The sequence below is a fragment of the Pimephales promelas genome, chromosome 15 (genome assembly GCF_988280905.1).
Source record: "Pimephales promelas chromosome 15, fPimPro1.hap1.1, whole genome shotgun sequence".
Classification (NCBI taxonomy): Eukaryota; Metazoa; Chordata; class Actinopteri; order Cypriniformes; family Leuciscidae; genus Pimephales; species Pimephales promelas.
This window is the reverse complement of record NC_142783.1, coordinates 1,239,517-1,264,115: the sequence shown is the minus strand read 5'-3', so window position 1 is coordinate 1,264,115 and position 24,599 is coordinate 1,239,517. Positions and strand designations below refer to the sequence as shown.

Here is a 24,599-nt window from a genome sequence, read left to right as displayed (position 1 = left end):
ATTTTTCGCCCAAAAAAAAAACGTAAGGGGTACCACTGTCGGTTTTTTTTCGGGCCGAATTTTTGAGTTTCGATATCTCAGCTCTGGAAGGGGCTAGAGCCTCCATTTTTGCACTCAGGTCTAAGTCTCATGGCCCTCTATCAGAATTTGGGAAGATTGGAGAAACTTAATTTTTCGCCCAAAAAAAAAACGTAAGGGGTACCACTGTCGGTTTTTTTTTCGGGCCGAATTTTTGAGTTTCGATATCTCAGCTCTGGAAGGGGCTAGAGCCTCCATTTTTGCACTCAGGTCTAAGTCTCATGGTCCTCTATCAGAATTTGGGAAGATTGGAGAAACTTAATTTTTCGCCCAAAAAAAAAACGTAAGGGGTACCACTGTCGTTTTTTTTTCGGGCCGAATTTTTGAGTTTCGATATCTCAGCTCTGGAAGGGGCTAGAGCCTCCATTTTTGCACTCAGGTCTAAGTCTCATGGCCCTCTATCAGAATTTGGGAAGATTGGAGAAACTTAATTTTTCGCCCAAAAAAAAATCGTAAGGGGTACCACTGTCGTTTTTTTTTCGGGCCGAATTTTTGAGTTTCGATATCTCAGCTCTGGAAGGGGCTAGAGCCTCCATTTTTGCACTCAGGTCTAAGTCTCATGGCCCTCTATCAGAATTTGGGAAGATTGGAGAAACTTAATTTTTCGCCCAAAAAAAAAACGTAAGGGGTACCACTGTCGTTTTTTTTTTCGGGCCGAATTTTTGAGTTTCGATATCTCAGCTCTGGAAGGGGCTAGAGCCTCCATTTTTGCACTCAGGTCTAAGTCTCATGGTCCTCTATCAGAATTTGGGAAGATTGGAGAAACTTAATTTTTCGCCCAAAAAAAAAAAACGTAAGGGGTACCACTGTCGTTTTTTTTTCGGGCCGAATTTTTGAGTTTCGATATCTCAGCTCTGGAAGGGGCTAGAGCCTCCATTTTTGCACTCAGGTCTAAGTCTCATGGCCCTCTACCAGAATTTGGGAAGATTGGAGAAACTTAATTTTTCGCCCAAAAAAAAAAACGTAAGGGGTACCACTGTCGTTTTTTTTTCGGGCCGAATTTTTGAGTTTCGATATCTCAGCTCTGGAAGGGGCTAGAGCCTCCATTTTTGCACTCAGGTCTAAGTCTCATGGCCCTCTATCAGAATTTGGGAAGATTGGAGAAACTTAATTTTTCGTCCAAAAAAAAAACGTAAGGGGTACCACTGTCGGTTTTTTTTTCGGGCCGAATTTTTGAGTTTCGATATCTCAGCTCTGGAAGGGGCTAGAGCCTCCATTTTTGCACTCAGGTCTAAGTCTCATGGTCCTCTATCAGAATTTGGGAAGATTGGAGAAACTTAATTTTTCGCCCAAAAAAAAAACGTAAGGGGTACCACTGTCGTTTTTTTTTCGGGCCGAATTTTTGAGTTTCGATATCTCAGCTCTGGAAGGGGCTAGAGCCTCCATTTTTGCACTCAGGTCTAAGTCTCATGGCCCTCTATCAGAATTTGGGAAGATTGGAGAAACTTAATTTTTCGCCCAAAAAAAAAACGTAAGGGGTACCACTGTCGTTTTTTTTTCGGGCCGAATTTTTGAGTTTCGATATCTCAGCTCTGGAAGGGGCTAGAGCCTCCATTTTTGCACTCAGGTCTAAGTCTCATGGCCCTCTATCAGAATTTGGGAAGATTGGAGAAACTTAATTTTTCGCCCAAAAAAAAAACGTAAGGGGTACCACTGTCGTTTTTTTTTCGGGCCGAATTTTTGAGTTTCGATATCTCAGCTCTGGAAGGGGCTAGAGCCTCCATTTTTGCACTCAGGTCTAAGTCTCATGGCCCTCTATCAGAATTTGGGAAGATTGGAGAAACTTAATTTTTCGCCCCAAAAAAAAAAACGTAAGGGGTACCACTGTCGTTTTTTTTTCGGGCCGAATTTTTGAGTTTCGATATCTCAGCTCTGGAAGGGGCTAGAGCCTCCATTTTTGCACTCAGGTCTAAGTCTCATGGCCCTCTATCAGAATTTGGGAAGATTGGAGAAACTTAATTTTTCGCCCAAAAAAAAAAACGTAAGGGGTACCACTGTCGTTTTTTTTTCGGGGCGAATTTTTGAGTTTCGATATCTCAGCTCTGGAAGGGGCTAGAGCCTCCATTTTTGCACTCAGGTCTAAGTCTCATGGCCCTCTATCAGAATTTGGGAAGATTGGAGAAACTTAATTTTTCGCCCCCCCAAAAAAAACGTAAGGGGTACCACTGTCGTTTTTTTTTCGGGCCGATTTTTTGAGTTTCGATATCTCAGCTCTGGAAGGGGCTAGAGCCTCCATTTTTGCACTCAGGTCTAAGTCTCATGGCCCTCTATCAGAATTTGGGAAGATTGGAGAAACTTAATTTTTCGCCCAAAAAAAAAACGTAAGGGGTACCACTGTCGTTTTTTTTTTCGGGCCGAATTTTTGAGTTTCGATATCTCAGCTCTGGAAGGGGCTAGAGCCTCCATTTTTGCACTCAGGTCTAAGTCTCATGGCCCTCTATCAGAATTTGGGAAGATTGGAGAAACTGAATTTTTCGCCCAAAAAAAAAAACGTAAGGGGTACCACTGTCGTTTTTTTTTTTCGGGCCGAATTTTTGAGTTTCGATATCTCAGCTCTGGAAGGGGATAGAGCCTCCATTTTTGCACTCAGGTCTAAGTCTCATGGCCCTCTATCAGAATTTGGGAAGATTGGAGAAACTTAATTTTTCGCCCAAAAAAAAAAACGTAAGGGGTACCACTGTCGTTTTTTTTTCGGGGCGAATTTTTGAGTTTCGATATCTCAGCTCTGGAAGGGGCTAGAGCCTCCATTTTTGCACTCAGGTCTAAGTCTCATGGCCCTCTATCAGAATTTGGGAAGATTGGAGAAACTTAATTTTTCACCCCCCCCAAAAAAACGTAAGGGGTACCACTGTCGTTTTTTTTTTCGGGCCGATTTTTTGAGTTTCGATATCTCAGCTCTGGAAGGGGCTAGAGCCTCCATTTTTGCACTCAGGTCTAAGTCTCATGGCCCTCTACCAGAATTTGGGAAGATTGGAGAAACTTAATTTTTCGCCCAAAAAAAAAACGTAAGGGGTACCACTGTCGTTTTTTTTTTCGGGCCGAATTTTTGAGTTTCGATATCTCAGCTCTGGAAGGGGCTAGAGCCTCCATTTTTGCACTCAGGTCTAAGTCTCATGGCCCTCTATCAGAATTTGGGTAGATTGGAGAAACTTAATTTTTCGCCCAAAAAAAAAAAAACGTAAGGGGTACCACTGTCGTTTTTTTTTTCGGGCCGAATTTTTGAGTTTCGATATCTCAGCTCTGGAAGGGGCTAGAGCCTCCATTTTTGCACTCAGGTCTAAGTCTCATGGCCCTCTATCAGAATTTGGGTAGATTGGAGAAACTTAATTTTTCGCCCAAAAAAAAAACGTAAGGGGTACCACTGTCGTTTTTTTTTTCGGGCCGAATTTTTGAGTTTCGATATCTCAGCTCTGGAAGGGGCTAGAGCCTCCATTTTTGCACTCAGGTCTAAGTCTCATGGCCCTCTATCAGAATTTGGGAAGATTGGAGAAACTTAATTTTTCGCCCAAAAAAAAAACGTAAGGGGTACCACTGTCGTTTTTTTTTCGGGCCGAATTTTTGAGTTTCGATATCTCAGCTCTGGAAGGGGCTAGAGCCTCCATTTTTGCACTCAGGTCTAAGTCTCATGGCCCTCTACCAGAATTTGGGAAGATTGGAGAAACTTAATTTTTCGCCCAAAAAAAAAAAACGTAAGGGGTACCACTGTCGTTTTTTTTTCGGGCCGAATTTTTGAGTTTCGATATCTCAGCTCTGGAAGGGGCTAGAGCCTCCATTTTTGCACTCAGGTCTAAGTCTCATGGCCCTCTACCAGAATTTGGGAAGATTGGAGAAACTTAATTGTTCGCCCGAAAAAAAAAAACCGTAAGGGGTACCACTGTCGTTTTTTTTTTCGGGCCGAATTTTTGAGTTTCGATATCTCAGCTCTGGAAGGGGCTAGAGCCTCCATTTTTGCACTCAGGTCTAAGTCTCATGGCCCTCTATCAGAATTTGGGAAGATTGTAGAAACTTAATTTTTCGCCCAAAAAAAAAAAACGTAAGGGGTACCACTGTCGTTTTTTTTTTCGGGCCGAATTTTTGAGTTTCGATATCTCAGCTCTGGAAGGGGCTAGAGCCTCCATTTTTGCACTCAGGTCTAAGTCTCATGGCCCTCTATCAGAATTTGGGAAGATTGGAGAAACTTAATTTTTCGCCCAAAAAAAAAAAACGTAAGGGGTACCACTGTCGTTTTTTTTTCGGGCCGAATTTTTGAGTTTCGATATCTCAGCTCTGGAAGGGGCTAAAGCCTCCATTTTTGCACTCAGGTCTAAGTCTCATGGCCCTCTACCAGAATTTGGGAAGATTGGAGAAACTTAATTTTTCGCCCAAAAAAAAAAACGTAAGGGGTACCACTGTCGTTTTTTTTTCGGGCCGAATTTTTGAGTTTCGATATCTCAGCTCTGGAAGGGGCTAGAGCCTCCATTTTTGCACTCAGGTCTAAGTCTCATGGCCCTCTATCAGAATTTGGGAAGATTGGAGAAACTTAATTTTTCGCCCAAAAAAAAACCGTAAGGGGTACCACTGTCGTTTTTTTTTTCGGGCCGAATTTTTGAGTTTCGATATCTCAGCTCTGGAAGGGGCTAGAGCCTCCATTTTTGCACTCAGGTCTAAGTCTCATGGCCCTCTATCAGAATTTGGGAAGATTGGAGAAACTTAATTTTTCGCCCAAAAAAAAACCGTAAGGGGTACCACTGTCGTTTTTTTTTCGGGCCGAATTTTTGAGTTTCGATATCTCAGCTCTGGAAGGGGCTAGAGCCTCCATTTTTGCACTCAGGTCTAAGTCTCATGGCCCTCTATCAGAATTTGGGAAGATTGGAGAAACTTAATTTTTCGCCCAAAAAAAAAACGTAAGGGGTACCACTGTCGTTTTTTTTTCGGGCCGAATTTTTGAGTTTCGATATCTCAGCTCTGGAAGGGGCTAGAGCCTCCATTTTTGCACTCAGGTCTAAGTCTCATGGCCCTCTACCAGAATTTGGGAAGATTGGAGAAACTTAATTTTTCGCCCAAAAAAAAAAACGTAAGGGGTACCACTGTCGTTTTTTTTTCGGGCCGAATTTTTGAGTTTCGATATCTCAGCTCTGGAAGGGGCTAGAGCCTCCATTTTTGCACTCAGGTCTAAGTCTCATGGCCCTCTATCAGAATTTGGGAAGATTGGAGAAACTTAATTTTTCGCCCAAAAAAAAAACGTAAGGGGTACCACTGTCGTTTTTTTTTCGGGCCGAATTTTTGAGTTTCGATATCTCAGCTCTGGAAGGGGCTAGAGCCTCCATTTTTGCACTCAGGTCTAAGTCTCATGGCCCTCTACCAGAATTTGGGAAGATTGGAGAAACTTAATTTTTCGCCCCAAAAAAAAAACGTAAGGGGTACCACTGTCGTTTTTTTTTCGGGCCGAATTTTTGAGTTTCGATATCTCAGCTCTGGAAGGGGCTAGAGCCTCCATTTTTGCACTCAGGTCTAAGTCTCATGGCCCTCTACCAGAATTTGGGAAGATTGGAGAAACTTAATTTTTCGCCCAAAAAAAAACGTAAGGGGTACCACTGTCGTTTTTTTTTCGGGCCGAATTTTTGAGTTTCGATATCTCAGCTCTGGAAGGGGCTAGAGCCTCCATTTTTGCACTCAGGTCTAAGTCTCATGGCCCTCTATCAGAATTTGGGAAGATTGGAGAAACTTAATTTTTCGCCCAAAAAAAAAAACGTAAGGGGTACCACTGTCGTTTTTTTTTCGGGCCGATTTTTGAGTTTCGATATCTCAGCTCTGGAAGGGGCTAGAGCCTCCATTTTTGCACTCAGGTCTAAGTCTCATGGCCCTCTATCAGAATTTGGGAAGATTGGAGAAACTTAATTTTTCGCCCAAAAAAAAAAAAAAACGTAAGGGGTACCACTGTCGTTTTTTTTTCGGGCCGAATTTTTGAGTTTCGATATCTCAGCTCTGGAAGGGGCTAGAGCCTCCATTTTTGCACTCAGGTCTAAGTCTCATGGCCCTCTATCAGAATCCAGAGTTTCAAGAAGATCAGAGAAACTCAAAATTTTGACACGAAAAAAGAACGAAAGGGGTACCACTGTCGTTTTTTTTTTTTCGGGTCGAAATTTAGAGTTTCGATATCTCAGCTCTGAAAGGGTCTAGAGCCTCCATTTTTGCACTCAGGTCTAAGTCTCATGGCCCTCTATCAAAAAACAGAGTTTCAAGAAGATCAGAGAAACTCAAAATTTCAACCCGAAAAAAAAAAACGACAATGGTACCCCTTTTCGTTTTTTTTTTTTTCGGTCGAAATTTTGAGTTTCGATATCTCAGCTCTGGAAGGGTCTAGAGCCTCCATTTTTTCACTCAGGTCTAAGTCTCATGGCCCTCTATCAGAATCCAGAGTTTCAAGAAGATCAGAGAAACTCAAAATTTCGACCCGAAAAAAAAAACAACAACAGTGGTACTCCTTTCATTTTTTTTTCGGTTCGAAATTTTGAGTTTTGATATCACAGCTCTGGAAGGGTCTAGAGCCTCCATTTTTGCACTCAGGTCTAAGTCTCATGGCCCTCTATCAGAATCCAGAGTTTCAAGAAGATCAGAGAAACTCAAAATTTCGACCCGAAAAAAAAACAACAACAGTGGTACTCCTTTCATTTTTTTTTCGGTTCGAAATTTTGAGTTTTGATATCACAGCTCTGGAAGGGTCTAGAGCCTCCATTTTTGCACTCAGGTCTAAGTCTCATGGCCCTCTATCAGAATCCAGAGTTTCAAGAAGATCAGAGAAACTCAAAATTTTGACACGAAAAAAGAACGAAAGGGGTACCACTGTCGTTTTTTTTTTTCGGGTCGAAATTTAGAGTTTTGATATCTCAGCTCTGAAAGGGTCTAGAGCCTCCATTTTTGCACTCAGGTCTAAGTCTCATGGCCCTCTATCAAAAAACAGAGTTTCAAGAAGATCAGAGAAACTCAAAATTTCAACCCGAAAAAAAAAAACGACAATGGTACCCCTTTTCGTTTTTGTTTTTTTCCGGTCGAAATTTTGAGTTTCGATATCTCAGCTCTGGAAGGGTCTAGAGCCTCCATTTTTTCACTCAGGTCTAAGTCTCATGGCCCTCTATCAGAATCCAGAGTTTCAAGAAGATCAGAGAAACTCAAAATTTCGACCCGAAAAAAAAAACAACAACAGTGGTACTCCTTTCATTTTTTTTTCGGTTCGAAATTTTGAGTTTTGATATCACAGCTCTGGAAGGGTCTAGAGCCTCCATTTTTGCACTCAGGTCTAAGTCTCATGGCCCTCTATCAGAATCCAGAGTTTCAAGAAGATCAGAGAAACTCAAAATTTCGACCCGAAAAAAAAAACAACAACAGTGGTACTCCTTTCATTTTTTTTTCGGTTCGAAATTTTGAGTTTTGATATCACAGCTCTGGAAGGGTCTAGAGCCTCCATTTTTGCACTCAGGTCTAAGTCTCATGGCCCTCTATCAGAATCCAGAGTTTCAAGAAGATCAGAGAAACTCAAAATTTCAACCCGAAAAAAAAAAACGACAATGGTACCCCTTTTCGTTTTTGTTTTTTTCCGGTCGAAATTTTGAGTTTCGATATCTCAGCTCTGGAAGGGTCTAGAGCCTCCATTTTTTCACTCAGGTCTAAGTCTCATGGCCCTCTATCAGAATCCAGAGTTTCAAGAAGATCAGAGAAACTCAAAATTTCGACCCGAAAAAAAAAAACAACAACAGTGGTACTCCTTTCATTTTTTTTTCGGTTCGAAATTTTGAGTTTTGATATCACAGCTCTGGAAGGGTCTAGAGCCTCCATTTTTGCACTCAGGTCTAAGTCTCATGGCCCTCTATCAGAATCCAGAGTTTCAAGAAGATCAGAGAAACTCAAAATTTCGACCCGAAAAAAAAAACAACAACAGTGGTACTCCTTTCATTTTTTTTTCGGTTCGAAATTTTGAGTTTTGATATCACAGCTCTGGAAGGGTCTAGAGCCTCCATTTTTGCACTCAGGTCTAAGTCTCATGGCCCTCTATCAGAATCCAGAGTTTCAAGAAGATCAGAGAAACTCAAAATTTTGACACGAAAAAAGAACGAAAGGGGTACCACTGTCGTTTTTTTTTTTCGGGTCGAAATTTAGAGTTTTGATATCTCAGCTCTGAAAGGGTCTAGAGCCTCCATTTTTGCACTCAGGTCTAAGTCTCATGGCCCTCTATCAAAAAACAGAGTTTCAAGAAGATCAGAGAAACTCAAAATTTCAACCCGAAAAAAAAAACGACAATGGTACCCCTTTTCGTTTTTGTTTTTTTCCGGTCGAAATTTTGAGTTTCGATATCTCAGCTCTGGAAGGGTCTAGAGCCTCCATTTTTTCACTCAGGTCTAAGTCTCATGGCCCTCTATCAGAATCCAGAGTTTCAAGAAGATCAGAGAAACTCAAAATTTCGACCCGAAAAAAAAAACAACAACAGTGGTACTCCTTTCATTTTTTTTTCGGTTCGAAATTTTGAGTTTTGATATCAAAGCTCTGGAAGGGTCTAGAGCCTCCATTTTTGCACTCAGGTCTAAGTCTCATGGCCCTCTATCAGAATCCAGAGTTTCAAGAAGATCAGAGAAACTCAAAATTTCGACCCGAAAAAAAAATGACAGTGGTACCCCTTTCATTTTTTTTTTCGGGTCGAAATTTTGAGTTTCGATATCTCAGCTCTTGTAGGGTCTAAACCATTCATCAGAAAACACACACAAATACATTTATACAATGTGTACAGGATACATGTTTCAATACCCCCCCCCCCCACCCCCACCCCCCCCCACACACATATATATAAATTATATTTAATATATATTTTTAATAAGATAATATTTATATAATATATAAAATATACATCAGGTTACCATAAGTTAGCTAACAACGTTAGTGAAGTGTTGGTCATGTAAGCTATCGCTGCAATTAACCTATATTATCTTCCAATAAACATTTAGTAGACCTGGCTACATAACATATAACTACAGACTAGATTCACAAGAGGTCGGCAAATGTGTGTAAAATTAAAAAATACAGTAATTTCATTAATTTACCAGCGAGCGTACTTCGGAAACACTGAAAATGAATGGGGTTCAATGCTGGAAGTATCAGTGTTTGGAACTAATGTGCGGGTCCACGACACGCGTCACTTCCGCATTCCTGAGTTACAATGGCGGTCTATGGGACTGTCGGAACTCTCTCAATACATGGCTCTCTGGCTCTGCATATAGAGATATAAGCCCATCTAGAGTCATGAAATATCATGTTATACTATTTATTTTCCACAAGAGGTCAGCAAAGACTCCCGGTGTAAGATATTTAGAGCTGAATTAAAAGGGTTATGGACATGGTTATGCATGAAATTATGACATTTTGAATTTAAGTTTGTGAGGAATGTGTGCTTAAATTACTATTTAGTGATGAAATGTAGCAATTTAAAGGTAAATAAAAAATCTCCACAAAAATTGTGCTAAAAATATCAAAATGAAATGAAACAATTCCGTACAAAAAAATAAATATATAATTTTAGGGCTTGGGGTCATTTTGACGCGTGAGTGAAGGATGATGAAAACTAAAGCGTGGATAAAGAGAGCGAATCGTGCGACTGCTAGTCATCAGCGAAACTAATGACGGAGGAACATATGAAGTCTAATAATCCAGGGAGAAGAAACAGAGAGGGGGAAAACAAATCATTTTATTTAAGAAACAAAAAGTGTGTACATAGAAGTGCAAGAATAATCAATCACTTAAAAACTATTGCTGAATATGAAACGAGTGTGGAGCCAAAAGATCTGCTGAGGGACGACTAAAACGAGAGAAGGTCTGAATCTGTACGATGATGAACGTCACTTCATCACTGTCTCACTCTTCAACATCTCACACACACGCGCTGTGCTCGTGAGAGTCGACCGCCGCTGATGAATCACAGATACGGACACGTGTCACACGCCTCGCCTGTGACAGTAATTCACTACAGTTCACAGAGGGAAAGAGGATAGAGCCCCAATAAAGCCCGAATGGTCCCACTTTAACAGGTTCCCCGCGCCGGGCGCCTCGCTCTCGGAGACGGCAGTCTGAGGAAGAGGAATGTACCGGGGGAAAGCTTCCCTTTGACCTGTTCATCTCGCAGAGGCCAAGCGAAGCTAAACGAATGTCCCTTGATTGACCCAGCAGGACCCGAGCGCAGTGTGGCCCCGTCGGGTGGATCGTGGTGGTCAGAGCGTCTCCGCTGGAGGGTCACTGGTTGGGTTTGGTCCCACTGTCCTTTTCTTCGCCTGCTAACGACACACAGATGAACAACAACATGTGCTGAGCAGGCCAACGCTTAAAAGCCTTGCATAAACTTAGCTTTAAACAGTTAGTTCACATGAAAATGATGTCATTAATGAGCCGTCAGACCTCCGTTCATCTCCAGAACACGGTTTAAGATATTTTAGATTTAGTCCTCTATTGGAAATGTGTGTACGGTATACTGTCCTTGTCCAGAAAGGAAATAAAGACATCATCAAAGTAGTCATGTGACATCAGTGGGTTAGTTACAATGTTTTGAAGCATCGAAAATACATTTTGGTCCAAAAACAACAAAAACTCTGACTTTATTCAGCATTGCGTTGTGTCCGGATCCGTGTTCTGACGTGTGTCTGGTGCGTCCGTGTATTCGGGTTCTGGGCTAAAAAAATGCAAGTTTTCCTCAGTGTGGAAATCCTTACACACATGTTTGTGAAGATTGTTTGTACAGCGTGCGTCTCCCTCAGACTGTAACCGAAGCTCAGTCGCACCACACACACGTCAGCACTGAACATGGATCCACAACAGAATCTGCTGAATAAAGTCAGAGTTTTTGTTATTTTTGGACCAAAATGTATTTCCGATGCTTCATTGTATTGTATCTAACCCACTGATGTCACATGACTACTCTGATGATGTCTTTATTTCCTTTCTGGACAAGGACAGCATACCGTACACACGTTTACAATGAAAGCTCTCGGACTAAATCTAAAATATCTGAAACTAATGACATCATTTTCATTTTTGGGTGAACTGACCCTTTAAGACTATCGCTGCGTCTGAAGCACTTTATACTTAATAGTGTTTGAAAAACAGAAGGCTGAATAGAGCGCATTTGATTGACACTTAATGTCCCATGAGGCCATAGGAGAGGGTATATGAAGTGACGCTGGGAGGTCATGTGACAGTAACAATATGAACGTTTAGCCCAGGAAACCTTTAAAACAGCCTAACGGGGCACTTTAAAGGAGTAGTTCACTTCAGAATTAAAATTAACATTAGGAAATGGTTTCAATTAGGAATTTAAACCACCTCATTCAGACGGTGCTTTGGTGCGATCAAGCCTAAACGAACAGAACTGAGGGAGAAGAGACGGCAGGTCCTGAAACAAACACTCTGGCTGTGAAACGCCCTCACACTGATACCCCTTAACCAGCGATCTGGATAACTAGACCTGGAGCCCTCGCTCACATGACTGATCTGGGGTCAGACTGAAGCAGGAGTACTGGAGGCTCTTACCGGCGGTGTTGCTGGCGTGAGCGTGTGTGTTCTGCTGCTGCCTGTGAGGAGGAGACACCAGAGATGTTCACAAGTCATTTTTTGGAAGTCAAGTCTTAAATTATTAGGCATTGTCTAATTAAAATATGTGCGAATTTGCATATATTTAAAAAACAAAAAACGAAATCTGAATAGCCTATTAGATAAAGCCATGTTTAAAATAATTTTTTCATTGTGTTCACATACAGTAATAGACGGGGGAAAAATATATATTTATGGATATGTTATCCTGTTATCAGATAGCCTTAAACAGATTTTCGCCATGTTTTTACAAAAACAATGTTATATAAATCAAGCTAGGAATAATATATTTACAAATCCATCTGTAATAGTCTTCATAATAAAACTAGGTATAAGACTGGACAGTTTGGTATATCGGTGCTACTGAAGTGGAGATTTCAGACTTGGAGTTTGAGAGAAAGTCATTTTGAGAAAACACAAAACGGGATCTAAAGATTTCCATCAGGCCAATGAGATCGCTCATTTAGAGTTAAATCCCCCTTTTACTTTCGCGATTGGTTGCTGATTTAAAGGAAATGACCATATTTGGATCCGACAACATTGAACTGGAGAGAGAGAGAGAGAGAGAGAGAGAGAGCACTTTCTAACGATGTCTGTGATGACGGTGCAGATCGGGATGATTTACAATCCCAACTTTTGTTGAATTCATGAGAAATCTACAGACGCAAAGTCAATGGAGACGGTTGGATTGTTTTCCCCCGGTGTGGGCGTGGCCTAAATACGCTCTGTCTCATGCGCAGTAAAGGGCGGGGGACATGCAGCTTATCATACGCTTCCCCAACGTATGCGCCAATAAAAGAAAATACAAATACATTAAAATGAATTTAGATTTAAAAAGCAATAACTGCATGAAAACAGGTTTTGGGTCGAGTCACGAGTCAAGTCTGAAGTCAGCTGTTTGTGTGACTCAAGTGCGACTCGAGTCCCCATCTCTGGGAGACACACATCATCACTAAGTCTGATCACGCTCACATCATGTGTGTGTGTGTGTGCGCTCACCTGTCGAAGTACACCTGTCTCCTCCTGCGCAGCTCCTCAGCCGAGAGCGTCTCCTTCTCAACGCCTCCCGATTCATGAGACGAGCCCGCCGTCACACCCGCCCCGGGGCTTCTGGGATCAACGCCGCCTGTCCGTTACAGCACCAGAAAAAACACAACTCACAGTTCTTATCGGTTCATGATTAGTGCACATCAGTATTGGGTTAACCTCCTCTTGCAGCATCTAGGTCAACATGATCTGTGTGTGTCTCACCCTGCATGCTGAGCTGGATGGCCCTGCGCAGGTCGGCCTCCTCGTCCTCCACCTCCATGTGTTGTCTACTGAGAGCCAGAGCCTTCCTCAGCTCCTCCTCATCCTCGTCCAGCGGCGCTTCTTCCCCGGTGGTGTGTGTGGTGTCTGACACCTGCGGCACCGTCAGCCTGATCCACAGCACACACACACTCATCAGTGATCCACGCTACACTTTATTAAAACACTTTACACTTTATTATATCTACACTTTAATTTATTAAAGTGCCCCATTAAAGACTCTTAATGTTGTTTTTAATGTCTCCTACAGCAGGTTAAACGCATCAAAGGTCAAAAACACTTTAATTTCCTCATAATCTCCACTGGAGCATTATTCAATCTCTCAGTGACGCTTCAATCAAGGATTCAGTCTCTCTAAGCTCCGCCTCTCTGAGAGCTGCTCGGCTGTGATTGGTCAGAAACGCTCATTATCATATCTGAATCGCAGCTCTTGATCACAGTGATACGAACAGTGACGATGGCGTGAGTTTAACCGAATCAATCTCAGAAAACAGCGTCTCCTCGACACTCTCCCAGTCTCAGATACACTACAGTGTTTGAGGGCGGAGCTAAGAGATGCTATTCAGCCAATCAAGACCACAGGCTGGCATTATGCAAATTAGTTACACACATACGCAGATTCATCTTGAAGTGAGGCTGAATCACTGACGACTCGTTTCAGTTCAGAATCACTTCTTATCTGCACTTTGATTTGCTGCGCTTTCACATTCACAAACAGCTCCATGACACACTGCAGGAAAGGGAATCTCTGAAAAAGCACAATAGGGGCGCTTTAACACCGGTGGCCGGGTCTTTGCCTCCACGTCATGCATTGAAATCATTTGATTATGCATTTGCATTTCATTAAGCATTTGATCCTTATGCTATGATGAAATGATGGTGTTTGTTTTGGGTGTTGAATAACACTACATGCACATTCATCACCAATAGGAATAAATAGTTGAAAGCAGTTTAAAAAATGGCATGTGAAAAGGTGTACCCTATCGGAGCACCTCACATGACTAATCCACTCTAAAACAGACTTTTTTCCACAAAATATCCCATTTTAAATGATCTGGACCCTTGAGTTGCAAACAGTTTGTTGTTTGGATTTTACAGATGAGCACTTTGTTTATCCATAATGTGTTTACACTGCAGGTCTTGATGCCCAATTCTGATTGGTTGCCTATATCTGATTTTTTTGACCGTCCGATTACACGTCCTTTCAATTGTGAGTGTGACTCATATCTGATTAATGTGATTACACTTGACATACTAGCTTAAAGGGGGTTAAAGGGACGAATGTGAAATATGCTTGATGCTAGCTCTGCGATATATGTGAAATTCGCCAACATCTCCATAATGAAACGAAGAGTGCCATCATTGTTGAGTTGCTCTCGCCATTAAAGGAGTAGTTCACTTTTAAAAAAACCTTTTGCTTTACTCACCCCATGTCATCCAAGATGTCCATGTCTTTCTTCAGTGGAAAAGAAATGAAGGTTTTTGATGAAAACATTCCAGGATTTTCTCCATATAATGGACTTCAATGGGGACCAAACGGTTCGAGGTCCAAAAGACAGTTTCAGTGCAAACTGTTCAAAGGGCTTTAAACGATTCCAGACGATGAATAAGGGTCTTATCAAGTGAAACGATCGCTCATTTAATAAATAAATAACAAAGTTTAAGTTTTATAAGCTCAAATGCTCGCCTTGCTCTGTTCTGTGACGCGCGTTCGTGACTCTCCTGTTCGAACTCGTTCATCAAAATTAACAAATCTTTTTCCGAGTCAATTCATTAATTTCGTTCGTTGAATGAATCAAATGACACAAAAAAAGATTTGTTCATTTTGATAATCGAGTTCGAACAGGAGAGTCACGAACGCGCGTCACAGAACAGAGCAAGGCAAGCATTTGAGCTTATAAAACTTAAACGTTGTTATTTATTTATTAAATGAGCGCTCGTTTCGCTTGATAAGACCCTTATTCATCGTCTGGAATCGTTTAAAGCCGTTTGAACAGTTTGCACTGAAACTGTCTTTTGGACCTTGAACCGTTTGGTCCCCATTGAAGTCCATTATATGGAGAAAATCCTGGAATGTTTTCATCAAAAACCTTAATTTCTTTTCCACTGAAGAAAGAAAGACGTGGACATCTTGGATGACATGGGGGTGAGTAAATTATCAGCAAAAGTTTTTTGAAAAGTGAACTAATCCTTTAAATCGGGGTACTTTGCCAAATGCCATCGTTAACATGACAGACACATTGGCACATATCTGATTAATTTCCACATATGAACGAGGCCTGAAACTGATCTCGAAATATCCGAATGCATGCGTTTTTTTTTTTCCTGTTTACACGGTGATAGCAAAAAATAGGAATTGGGTCACATTTCACAGACAGTGTAAACGAGGCCTATTTGTCATGTGATGAGCATTGACGCACCTCTGGGCCTCGTCTTCACCAATCAGCTTCGGCCGCTGCTGCTGCTCCACTCGCATGATCCGCAAAATCTGATCCGCTTCACAATCCGGCAGGTTTCCCCGGATCACAAATATGGAATAACCTGGAATATGGGACGCATTATACGTGTGGACGTATGATAAGAGCTCATGTGACGCACGGCCATGTACGAGCTTTACCTTCTTGCTGCAGCTGCGCTAGGAAAAGGGCCAGGTATGTGTCCGATATGAGCTCCGGTCCGGTCAACAGCGAGTTCAGATTAAACCACTAGATCAAGAGAGAGGAACTCAACATCATCTCACACAGCTGCCGCTCAGTACACACACACAGCGATCGTGGTGAAATCATGTGGATACATCTGTGTATTCTCCAGCCAAACGATAGGTGTGTGTGTAAGAAAAACATTCATATTTTGTCATACGAGGAATCACAACGTGGTCGTTAGTTCTCGCACAGACGTTATGTTTAAGTCAACCTGAATTGGTTTACATTCTTAAGACATGATTTATAGCTACAAGATTTATTTTTCTAGCACACGTATCGTTTGGCTTCAGAAGACAGATTCATCCGCTGGAATCACCATTTGTGTGGTTTTTCAAGTGTCAAATGAGCGGTTCACTTGCATTATATAGACTCACAGTTATGGATTATTTTCCAGACAATCTTTGTTTGTGTTAATCTGAAGAAAGAAAGTCATATACCGTACACTGTGAATGACATGTAAGGTAAATGATGTGAGAGCTTTCATTTTTGGGTGAACTATTCATTTAAAGGATTATGAAAATGTCCTGATGATTTACTCTCCCGCACGTCATCCGAGATGTTCATGTGTTTCTTTCTTCAGTGGGAAAGAGATGAAGGTTTTTGAGGAACACACTCCAGGATTTCTCCATATAGTGTCTTCAATGGGGTCCAACGGGTCGAAGGTCAGATGTGAGTTTCAAAGTCTCGACACGATCCAGCCGAGGAATAAGAGTCTGATCTAGACTAACCAGCGACATTTACAACAAAACACACATTTATATACTTATATATGTAATCACGCTAAAAGGTCTCGCGTGTTACGGTTCAGAAATGTAGGAAAGGGTGAAAAACTCAACTTCAAAATCGTCCGACATCGTTGTATTACATTTTATTTATTAATTTGTAAATGGTGTTTGATTTAGTCTCTTTGTAAACACTGGGTCTGTTCTTACGTCTACATCACGCTTGACCTTTCACCCTGATGACGTAATGTGTGTCGCATCACAGCGAGAGCAAGACCAGCATTAGTGGTTAAAGTATATAAATGTGTGTTTTGTTGTAAATGTCGCTGGTTTGTCTAGATCAGACTCTTATTCCTCGGCTGGATCGTGTCGAGACTTTGAAACTCACATCTGACCTTCGACCCGTTGGACCCCATTGAAGACACTATATGGAGAAATCCTGGAGTGTGTTCCTCAAAAACCTTAATTTCTTTCCCACTGAAGAAAGAAAGACAAATCATCAGGAGAGTAAATCATCAGGGCCCGGTTTTCAAAAAGTTTAATCCGGATAAAATTGATCCGGATCACGTAATCCAGCTTACTTTTGAGCCAGTTTTTCAAAGCAACATCGGATTGGATCAATCTGATCCGGATAGGAACTTTTCAGGCTCACCAAATCTGGATAACCAGTGCTCAAATAGGATAGGCAATCACAATGTAGAACTATGTAAAGAGCAACAGTTAGACAAAACAAGTAACAAACACTGTAGATTGAGGATATTTATAACAAGTTTCAAATATAGATGTATTGAATTAAAAAAAAAAGACTTAATGTCAAATACTCCACAATAATTTCAGACTTCCTCATCTGATGTGGAGAGACCAGCTTGTCTGAGTGTAGCCTTTAGGAGGCGGATATCAAGTCTGGCCTTGGACGCAATAGTTAAGACACTATTTCTGATTTGGATTTGTTTTGGATTTTAAAAATCAGTGATTGCCATTCTTTGCATTTTTTTTGGTTGTTCCGTAATCATTGCATGCATCACTAATAAATATTCTAAAAACAAAAATATTTTCGATTGTGATGAATATATATATGAAGAGTTCAGATGCAAAAGCCTCTAAATGCCATTTGAAATTTTCTTCTTTAATGATGATTTTTATCAAACTTGTATATTTAAGTTCAGTGATTTCACTTAAATAACAATTCAGAGGTAATTATCATTGCCATTTAAGTGAAATTACTGAACTTAAATATACAAGCTTGATAAAAATTATCATTCTAGAAGAAAATTTCAAATGGCATTTAGAGGCTTTTGCATCTGAACTCTTAATTTATATATATATATATATATATTACTTAGTGACAGAATAAAATGTATTGTTTTATACTATACTTAAAGGCTGAATACGCTAAAGCCTACCTAATCACTGTAGCCTGACGGATGAACAAATAAAATTAAAACTTAGGAATGAATAGGATATCTTGTAAGATACTGCATGATACAAATATAGTATTATTTGATAAATTTTTTAAGTTTTCGTTACATTTTGGGCATGAAATCCACGCTGAATCCATCCTTCTGATGGGATCAGTTTAATCCTGATTTTTTGGATCAGAGTGATCCAAAACCTACAAAAAACTTGTGAAAAACCCAAACTAAAGGTTTGATCCGGATCAAAACCAAGACTGGATTACGTGATCTAATCCGATTATGTAATAATCCGTTTTTTCTTTTGCAAAAACCCATTTTCAAGATTTGATCCAATCCGTTATCCAAAATCCTAGTGGATTACTTTTGAAAAACAGGGCCCAGGACATTTTAATTCTGAAGTGAACTCCTCCATTAAGTCAAGTAACCTTCATTTATACAGCACTTTTAACAATATAGATTGTTTCAAAGCAGCTTTACGGAGATAATAGGAAATTAAAGTAACCTTAAGCTCATAATAATTGTGGTAAAACACGGCGCATGCTGATTTTAACACAATAAAGAAGCATGCAAATACTTTAAAGCCATCTACTCCAATGTGCATGTGCATGTTTGGAGTGCATGAATACGACGCATGGTCAAAATTTTTGGAAATGGATACAATTTTGGGTGTTAACAAAAAAATGTATAGATAAGATCCATGTGTGCTGGAAGAGCTTGTCCAGAAAGAGCCTTGTGCTTAAAGCAGGAAAAATAACCACAATTCTTAGAGAATAATCAGTTTGATGCGAGTTGCATGTAAACATGTAAACATTTCACTGTGATTAAGTCCTTATTGGAAATAGTCAGATTATGGGTGCACATGCAAACGCAGTCCTTGTGTTGGACTAATGCTGCAAGCGACACACATACCTGCTGTCCCAGCTTACGCACCGTAAACCAGTGCTCCTTATAGTTGCATATAAAGGCCTTCTCGTGTCTGGAAGCAAACATGAAGAGGATGAGCGTCACACAGCGGATAACAGAACGGACGTGGAAGCGGTCAGAGAGACTTACATGGGGTTGATCTGTAACTGCTGGTACTCTCTGCTGTTGAAGAGAACGATCTCCAAACCCCAGACCCCTAGCGCGTTACTGATGACCTGCAAAACACAGCGCACCTGCACTCAGCAAGGGCTCATGGGACGTCTACACCTGAGGACTGTGCACGAGGACAAGGGAAGGGTTCACAATTCAAACATTGGAAATATTCCTAAAGGCGTTCTGACCCAGAGAGAGCCGTGGTCATGTATGAGTCTTAGAGTCTTTTCAACAACAGTTTCATTATTTCTGTCTTGTAATAATTCAGATTATCACAGAAGTACGGGGATAAAACGTTATAGTTCAGATATAAACACTGATGTCTACAGTAGCGATCAAAACAAAGTAAAACACCTTTTAAAAGTAACTTTACACTGAAATTACATCAAGTGACTGTTAATATGATGTATTTGTCATCGAATCATTCATTCAAAAGATTCGTTAAAAATGCTGATTCATCTAGTAATGAAGCAAGTGAAGTCTTAACGAGTGAGTCATTGAATCATTCACTTAAGAGATTAGTATTAAAACACTGATTCATCCAGTAATGAAGAAAAAGAAGAGATTTGCTAAAAATGCAGATTCATCCAGTAATGAAGCAAGTGAAGTCTTAATGAGTGAGTCATTGAATCATTCATTTAAGAGATTAGTATTAAAACACTGATTCATCCTGTAATGAAGCAAGTGAAGTCTTAATGAGTGAGTCACTGAATCATTCACTTAAGAGATTTGTTAAAAATGCTGATTTATTCAGTAATGAAGAAAAAGAAGAGATTCGTTAAAAATGCAGATTCATCCAGTAATGAAGCAAGTGAAGTCTTAATGAGTGAGTCATTGAATCATTCACTTAAGAGATTAGTATTAAAACCCTGATGTATCCAGTAATGAAGAAAAAGAAGAGATTCGTTAAAATGCAGATTCATCCAGCAATGAAGCAAGTGAAGTCTTAATGAGTGAGTCATTGAATCATTCACTTAACAGATTAGTATTAAAACCCTGATGTATCCAGTAATGAAGAAAAAGAAGAGATTCGTTAAAATGCAGATTCATCCAGTAATGAAGCAAGTGAAGTCTTAATGAGTGAGTCATTGAATCATTCATTTAAGAGATTAGTATTAAAACACTGATTCATCCAGTAATGAAGCAAGTGATGTCTTTACGAGTGAGTCATTGCATCATTAATTTAAAAGATTCATTCAAAAATGCTGATTCATTCAGAAACGAAACAAGTGAAGTCTTAATGAGTGAGTCATTATAGCATTCATTCAAGAGATTAGTATTAAAACATTGATTCCTTTAGTAATGAATCCAAAAAAAGTCTTTATGTGTGAGTGATTGAATTCAATAGATTTGTTCAAAAACATTGATTCATCGAGTAATGAAGCAAATTTTTTACGAGCGAGTTATTAAATCATTCACTTGAGATTTGTTAAAAAATGCTGATTCATCCAGTAATGGAGCCAGTAAAGTCTTTATGAGTGAGTCATTGAAACATTCATTCAAAAACGTTGATTCATCCAGCAATGAAGCAAGTGAAGTCTTTACGAGTGAGTCATTGAATCATTTAATTTAAGAGGTTCGTTCAAAAACGTTGATTCATCCAGCAATGAAGCAAGTGAAGTCTTTACGAGTGAGTCATTGAATCGTTTAATTTAAGAGATTCGTTCAAAAACACTGATTCATGCAGTAATGAAGCCAGTGGGACGTCTTTATGAGTGATTCATTGAATCATTAATTTAAAAGAATTTGAAATATTTATATTAATAAAACACTTTTATAAATAGACTAGAGAAAATAACATTTTGTCCTGTAGTAAATGACATGCTATCAGATTCATGATCCATATTTAAACATGTAAAATCATGATTCTGTTTATCCCGAATCGTGCAGCTCTGAAATGATTATGAAGACAAACTTTAGACAATCATGCAAAAGCACACGACTGAAGGAGGAGTGTGAGGAGATGCGCTCACTGTCAACATTGAGGTTTTCACAGTAATGATGCCAAAGAAGAGCAGTTTTCGGTTCTTAAAGTCCCCCTGAGGTGTAAATCCAGTGTTTAATGTTGTTTATGTGTGTATGTGGTGTGTTTAATCCGCTTTAACACACTCCATGTGTAAGTTGATAAGTGGACAGCATTGCTGAGTATTTCCTCCTTAAGGCGGGGCTCATTTACATATTCATAGAACCACGCATACTAAATGAGGCAAGGGTGTCGAGTTACATTCAATATATTTTAAGACAGAAAAAAAGTTTAAATATATAATTTTGGTGAGTTTTAAGGGATAGAATTATTGACTACAGGGGGACTAAACAAATCACTTTATTCTTAGAGTAAAGAACATTTTAATAGTCTAAAGCACCTTTTTATACTATAAAGAACGTATTGTGCATATATGTATCCTTCATGTTCCATCATCGCGCGCCACTGAAGAGCCGTTGTGTACACGAGTGCAGACACGAGTGTGTGTCGCTCAGACGACACTCACCTGGATGGAGAAGAAGCCGCTGTCGTCCATGTTTCCTGACGGTTGCTGAAGAGGGCAGAACACACAGGTGTTAGGATTATAAGAGTGAGCTGAGCTGTGAGCAATGAGTGTGTGTGTGTGTGCACCTGTAGGAAGGTCCTGTACTCCTCCGTCTGCACTCCTCCCTCCGCCATGCGCATGCGCTCCTCCTCGTCCAGCTGGTGTGCGATGGCCGACAGCTCCACCGGACTGAAGTACTCGCCCTGCAGGAGGTTATTCAAGCAGTGCTGCGCACACAGAGAGCCCTCTTGCTGAAACACACACACACACACATTACTGTCAGGGAGTTTACATGCATATTTAGCAGACGCCTTTGTCCCCAATGACTTACAAATGAGGAATACAGCAGGCGAGTCGTCATGAAGAGGCAGAAACAGTGTCCAAAATACTGAGTTCATTTAAATATTCAATCTGTAAAGTGTAAAATATGATCCCTTTTGTGCGAGTGACCTTATCCTCACACTTTAACAGCAGATAAATATTTTCATATATGATGACCCAATTAATACTGCTAAAAGAAACTATAAAACAGTCAAACAGGTTCTGTGTATCACTGCACAACACTGCAGTTCTTATATTGTGTTTATTTGAGCTTTAATGTATATTACACTGACTGGAGCGTTGTTGATGTTCACGGTCAGGGACTATTTTTTTCTAGCGGAAGGAAGGCTTTTAGTGATTTCACTTCATTAAAGTTACACTAATATTTTTATTTTATTTTAATATTTGTCTTGTGTGGTAACCGTTTTATAAAAGCAATAAGGTACGAGAGGCTGTGCTGTATAACCTTATTGCTTAATTATTATACATTTGTAAAACATGTAGGCTACTTTCTATTACATCGTTGTGTTTTTCTTCTACTGACAGTACAGTACTGTTATTTGTATTTATTTATTTTTATCAACTGATTTTAATCTTTTTTTTTAAATCAAATTTCATGCATTTAAAATAACGTTTTATTTTAATCAAATTTTTTTTTTTGTTTAATCTTATTTTAACTGTGCATTTATTTTGGACTTTTACACTTTTGTTATTAATTTTAATCAAGTTTTATTTATTTGTTTAGCTTTATCAAGTTTATAGCAAATTTTATTTATATACGTATTTTCATTTATTCATTTCATTTATTTTAATTAAATACATTTTGAGTTATTTATTACATTACATCACTGTGTTTTTCTCCTCACTGTAGCTGTTTTATTTGTTTGTTTTTATTAACTGTTTTAATCACAATTATTATTTCAATAATTTTTATGTATTTAGTTACTTAGTTGTATCTGGTTTTTATACAGTACTTTTCCGCTTTTATTTTATTTTAAACAAGTTATATTTATTTATTTAGTTTTGCTAAATGTAATTATTTTTATCTAAATCAATTTGTTTTATCTTATTTTAGTAAATTTTACTAATTTATTTTTCTTTTTTAAACACTTGTATCAACTTATTTACTTAGTTAGAATCTTATTTTTACAGTACTTTTCATTTTTTATTCATTTTAATCAAGCGTTGTTTTAGTTTATCAAGTGTAATTTTTTACATTTATGTATTTTAATCACATATACAAATTTATTAATTTCAATTTTATTTATTTAAATAATCTTTCATTTATTTGTTAATTTTTTTATAGCATTTTTAACAACTTTTTTTTTTAAAAATCTAATAAGATATATTAATGTCTTATTTAAAAACTAATAATTCATGTTTTATTTTAATGACATTTATTTAGTTTGTTAAAATAGTTTATTTATTTATACACTGGTTTTCTCTAAACATCTCCCCGGACCCAGTTTATAATATAACCCCTGATTACTAATAATTTATTTTAAGTTTTATTTTAATGACATTTATTTAGTTTGTTAAAATAGTTTATTTATTTATACACTGTTTTTCTCTAAACTTCTCCCCGGACCCAGTTTATAATATAACCCGTGATTACTGTGACTCATTTACAGTGCTAGCTAGAGTTATTGCAGTTCTTGATCTTACAATAAAACAGTGACTTTAGAAATGAAAACCACTAAGAGCTCATTCCATAATAACTAATTATGTTTTTACTGTAGTAAAATTAGACAAACAAAAAGACACGATATTCCCAGAATTACCCCGGAGAACAGCATTAGTCGCATGATATTTACGGTGTATAATAATGTAAGTTACCATTGTAAATGTTAGTAAATGCAGTTACTGTGGTCTTTATAGAATCATAATCCGCGACATTATCTTCACATGAGAGAGATGTGAGAATAATAAAAGCGACACAATGACAGTAAACAAAACAACTCGAACAATTTCAGCCCATTTCGGATCGTTGACAGTCGATAAAAGTCCATAAACGCTTCATATAACCCCGTGGGAGCTCGCTCGTGTGCGGATAAGCTGAAACACGGACAAAGCTTTTATTTATCGGGCGAAGCGCGTGTGTGAAATATAGATATAATTCATAAATATAATTCGCTAAAATGCGATTCTTACTTTTTCGTGGAAAATAGACTCCATGTTTGTGAAAGTGTGAATGACGGGACAGTCGGAAACAACGACACGCCAAAACATGTCAAAATAAAAGTCATTCAACATCTGTTAACATCTGGTCTTTTCTTTCTTTCTTTTTTAAATTACATACTAGACAGACCAATACAGACAGACAGATCGATTTTTGTGTCAGATTTAAAACTTAAAACGCGTTTGGAAAATATATTTTTTCACTTAATTTTTTAAAAATGCATTTTTCATAATATAATAATAAAGTAACACTTCTAAAACAATTGTTTTTAGTTTCACAACTCTTTCCCTTCAATAATCGCGCCAATAATCTTCGTAATAATAATCTTCTTTAAAAAGAGACCCAGTCTGTGACCCAAAGCTTTTCAGATTTACCAGAGTTTAAATTGGACAAGTCTACACTCAAAAAGAGATTAACAGCTAATAAATTGATCATAACTATTCCATAAATATAATTTAGTACCATAAAATCCCCTAAAACTACAAAACATTAAACAAAAAGTATTATCGAACTAAAATATAACCTAGTATATTTATTTATACAATGAATTCAATAAATACATTCTTCTTTCTTTGTCAAACTAACAATACAACCACTTAAAAAATTGTTACCACCTTTCTATTATGACTTTTTCATACTTTTAAAACCTCCTTAAAGGTGTCAAAATC

General features: G+C 38.8%; 1 protein-coding gene across 2 annotated transcripts; it reads right to left on the bottom strand.

The window, feature by feature from the left end:
• Window positions 1-9,767: 9,767 nt before the first annotated feature.
• Window positions 9,768-23,981, bottom strand: atxn3 (ataxin 3). Of its 2 annotated transcripts, none has more exons than XM_089120011.1 (11): window positions 23,904-23,981; window positions 21,518-21,682; window positions 21,393-21,437; window positions 18,880-18,965; window positions 18,736-18,802; window positions 15,605-15,692; window positions 15,408-15,528; window positions 12,931-13,097; window positions 12,679-12,805; window positions 11,620-11,660; window positions 9,768-10,370 (listed from the first exon to the last, which is right to left on the bottom strand). In XM_089120011.1, exons 1-11 carry the CDS (start codon window positions 23,979-23,981, stop codon window positions 10,330-10,332), a joined length of 1,026 nt encoding a protein of 341 aa, XP_088976137.1. In that variant the 3' UTR covers window positions 9,768-10,329. The 2 variants fall into 2 exon arrangements, with proteins under 2 accessions (XP_088976137.1, XP_088976138.1); XM_089120012.1 differs by having other exon boundaries at window positions 9,768-10,367.
• Window positions 23,982-24,599: the final 618 nt, after the last annotated feature.

Excerpts from the sequence above, each read along its gene's own strand:
- atxn3 (XM_089120011.1), bottom strand. The coding sequence starts at position 23,981 with ATGTTTTGGCGTGTCGTTGTTTCCGACTGTCCCGTCATTCACACTTTC. Across the intron at positions 21,438-21,517 it reads AGTACAGGACCTTCCTACAG|CAACCGTCAGGAAACATGGA; the intron begins GTGCACACACAC and ends TGCCCTCTTCAG. Across the intron at positions 18,803-18,879 it reads CAGTTACAGATCAACCCCAT|ACACGAGAAGGCCTTTATAT; the intron begins GTAAGTCTCTCT and ends GTTTGCTTCCAG.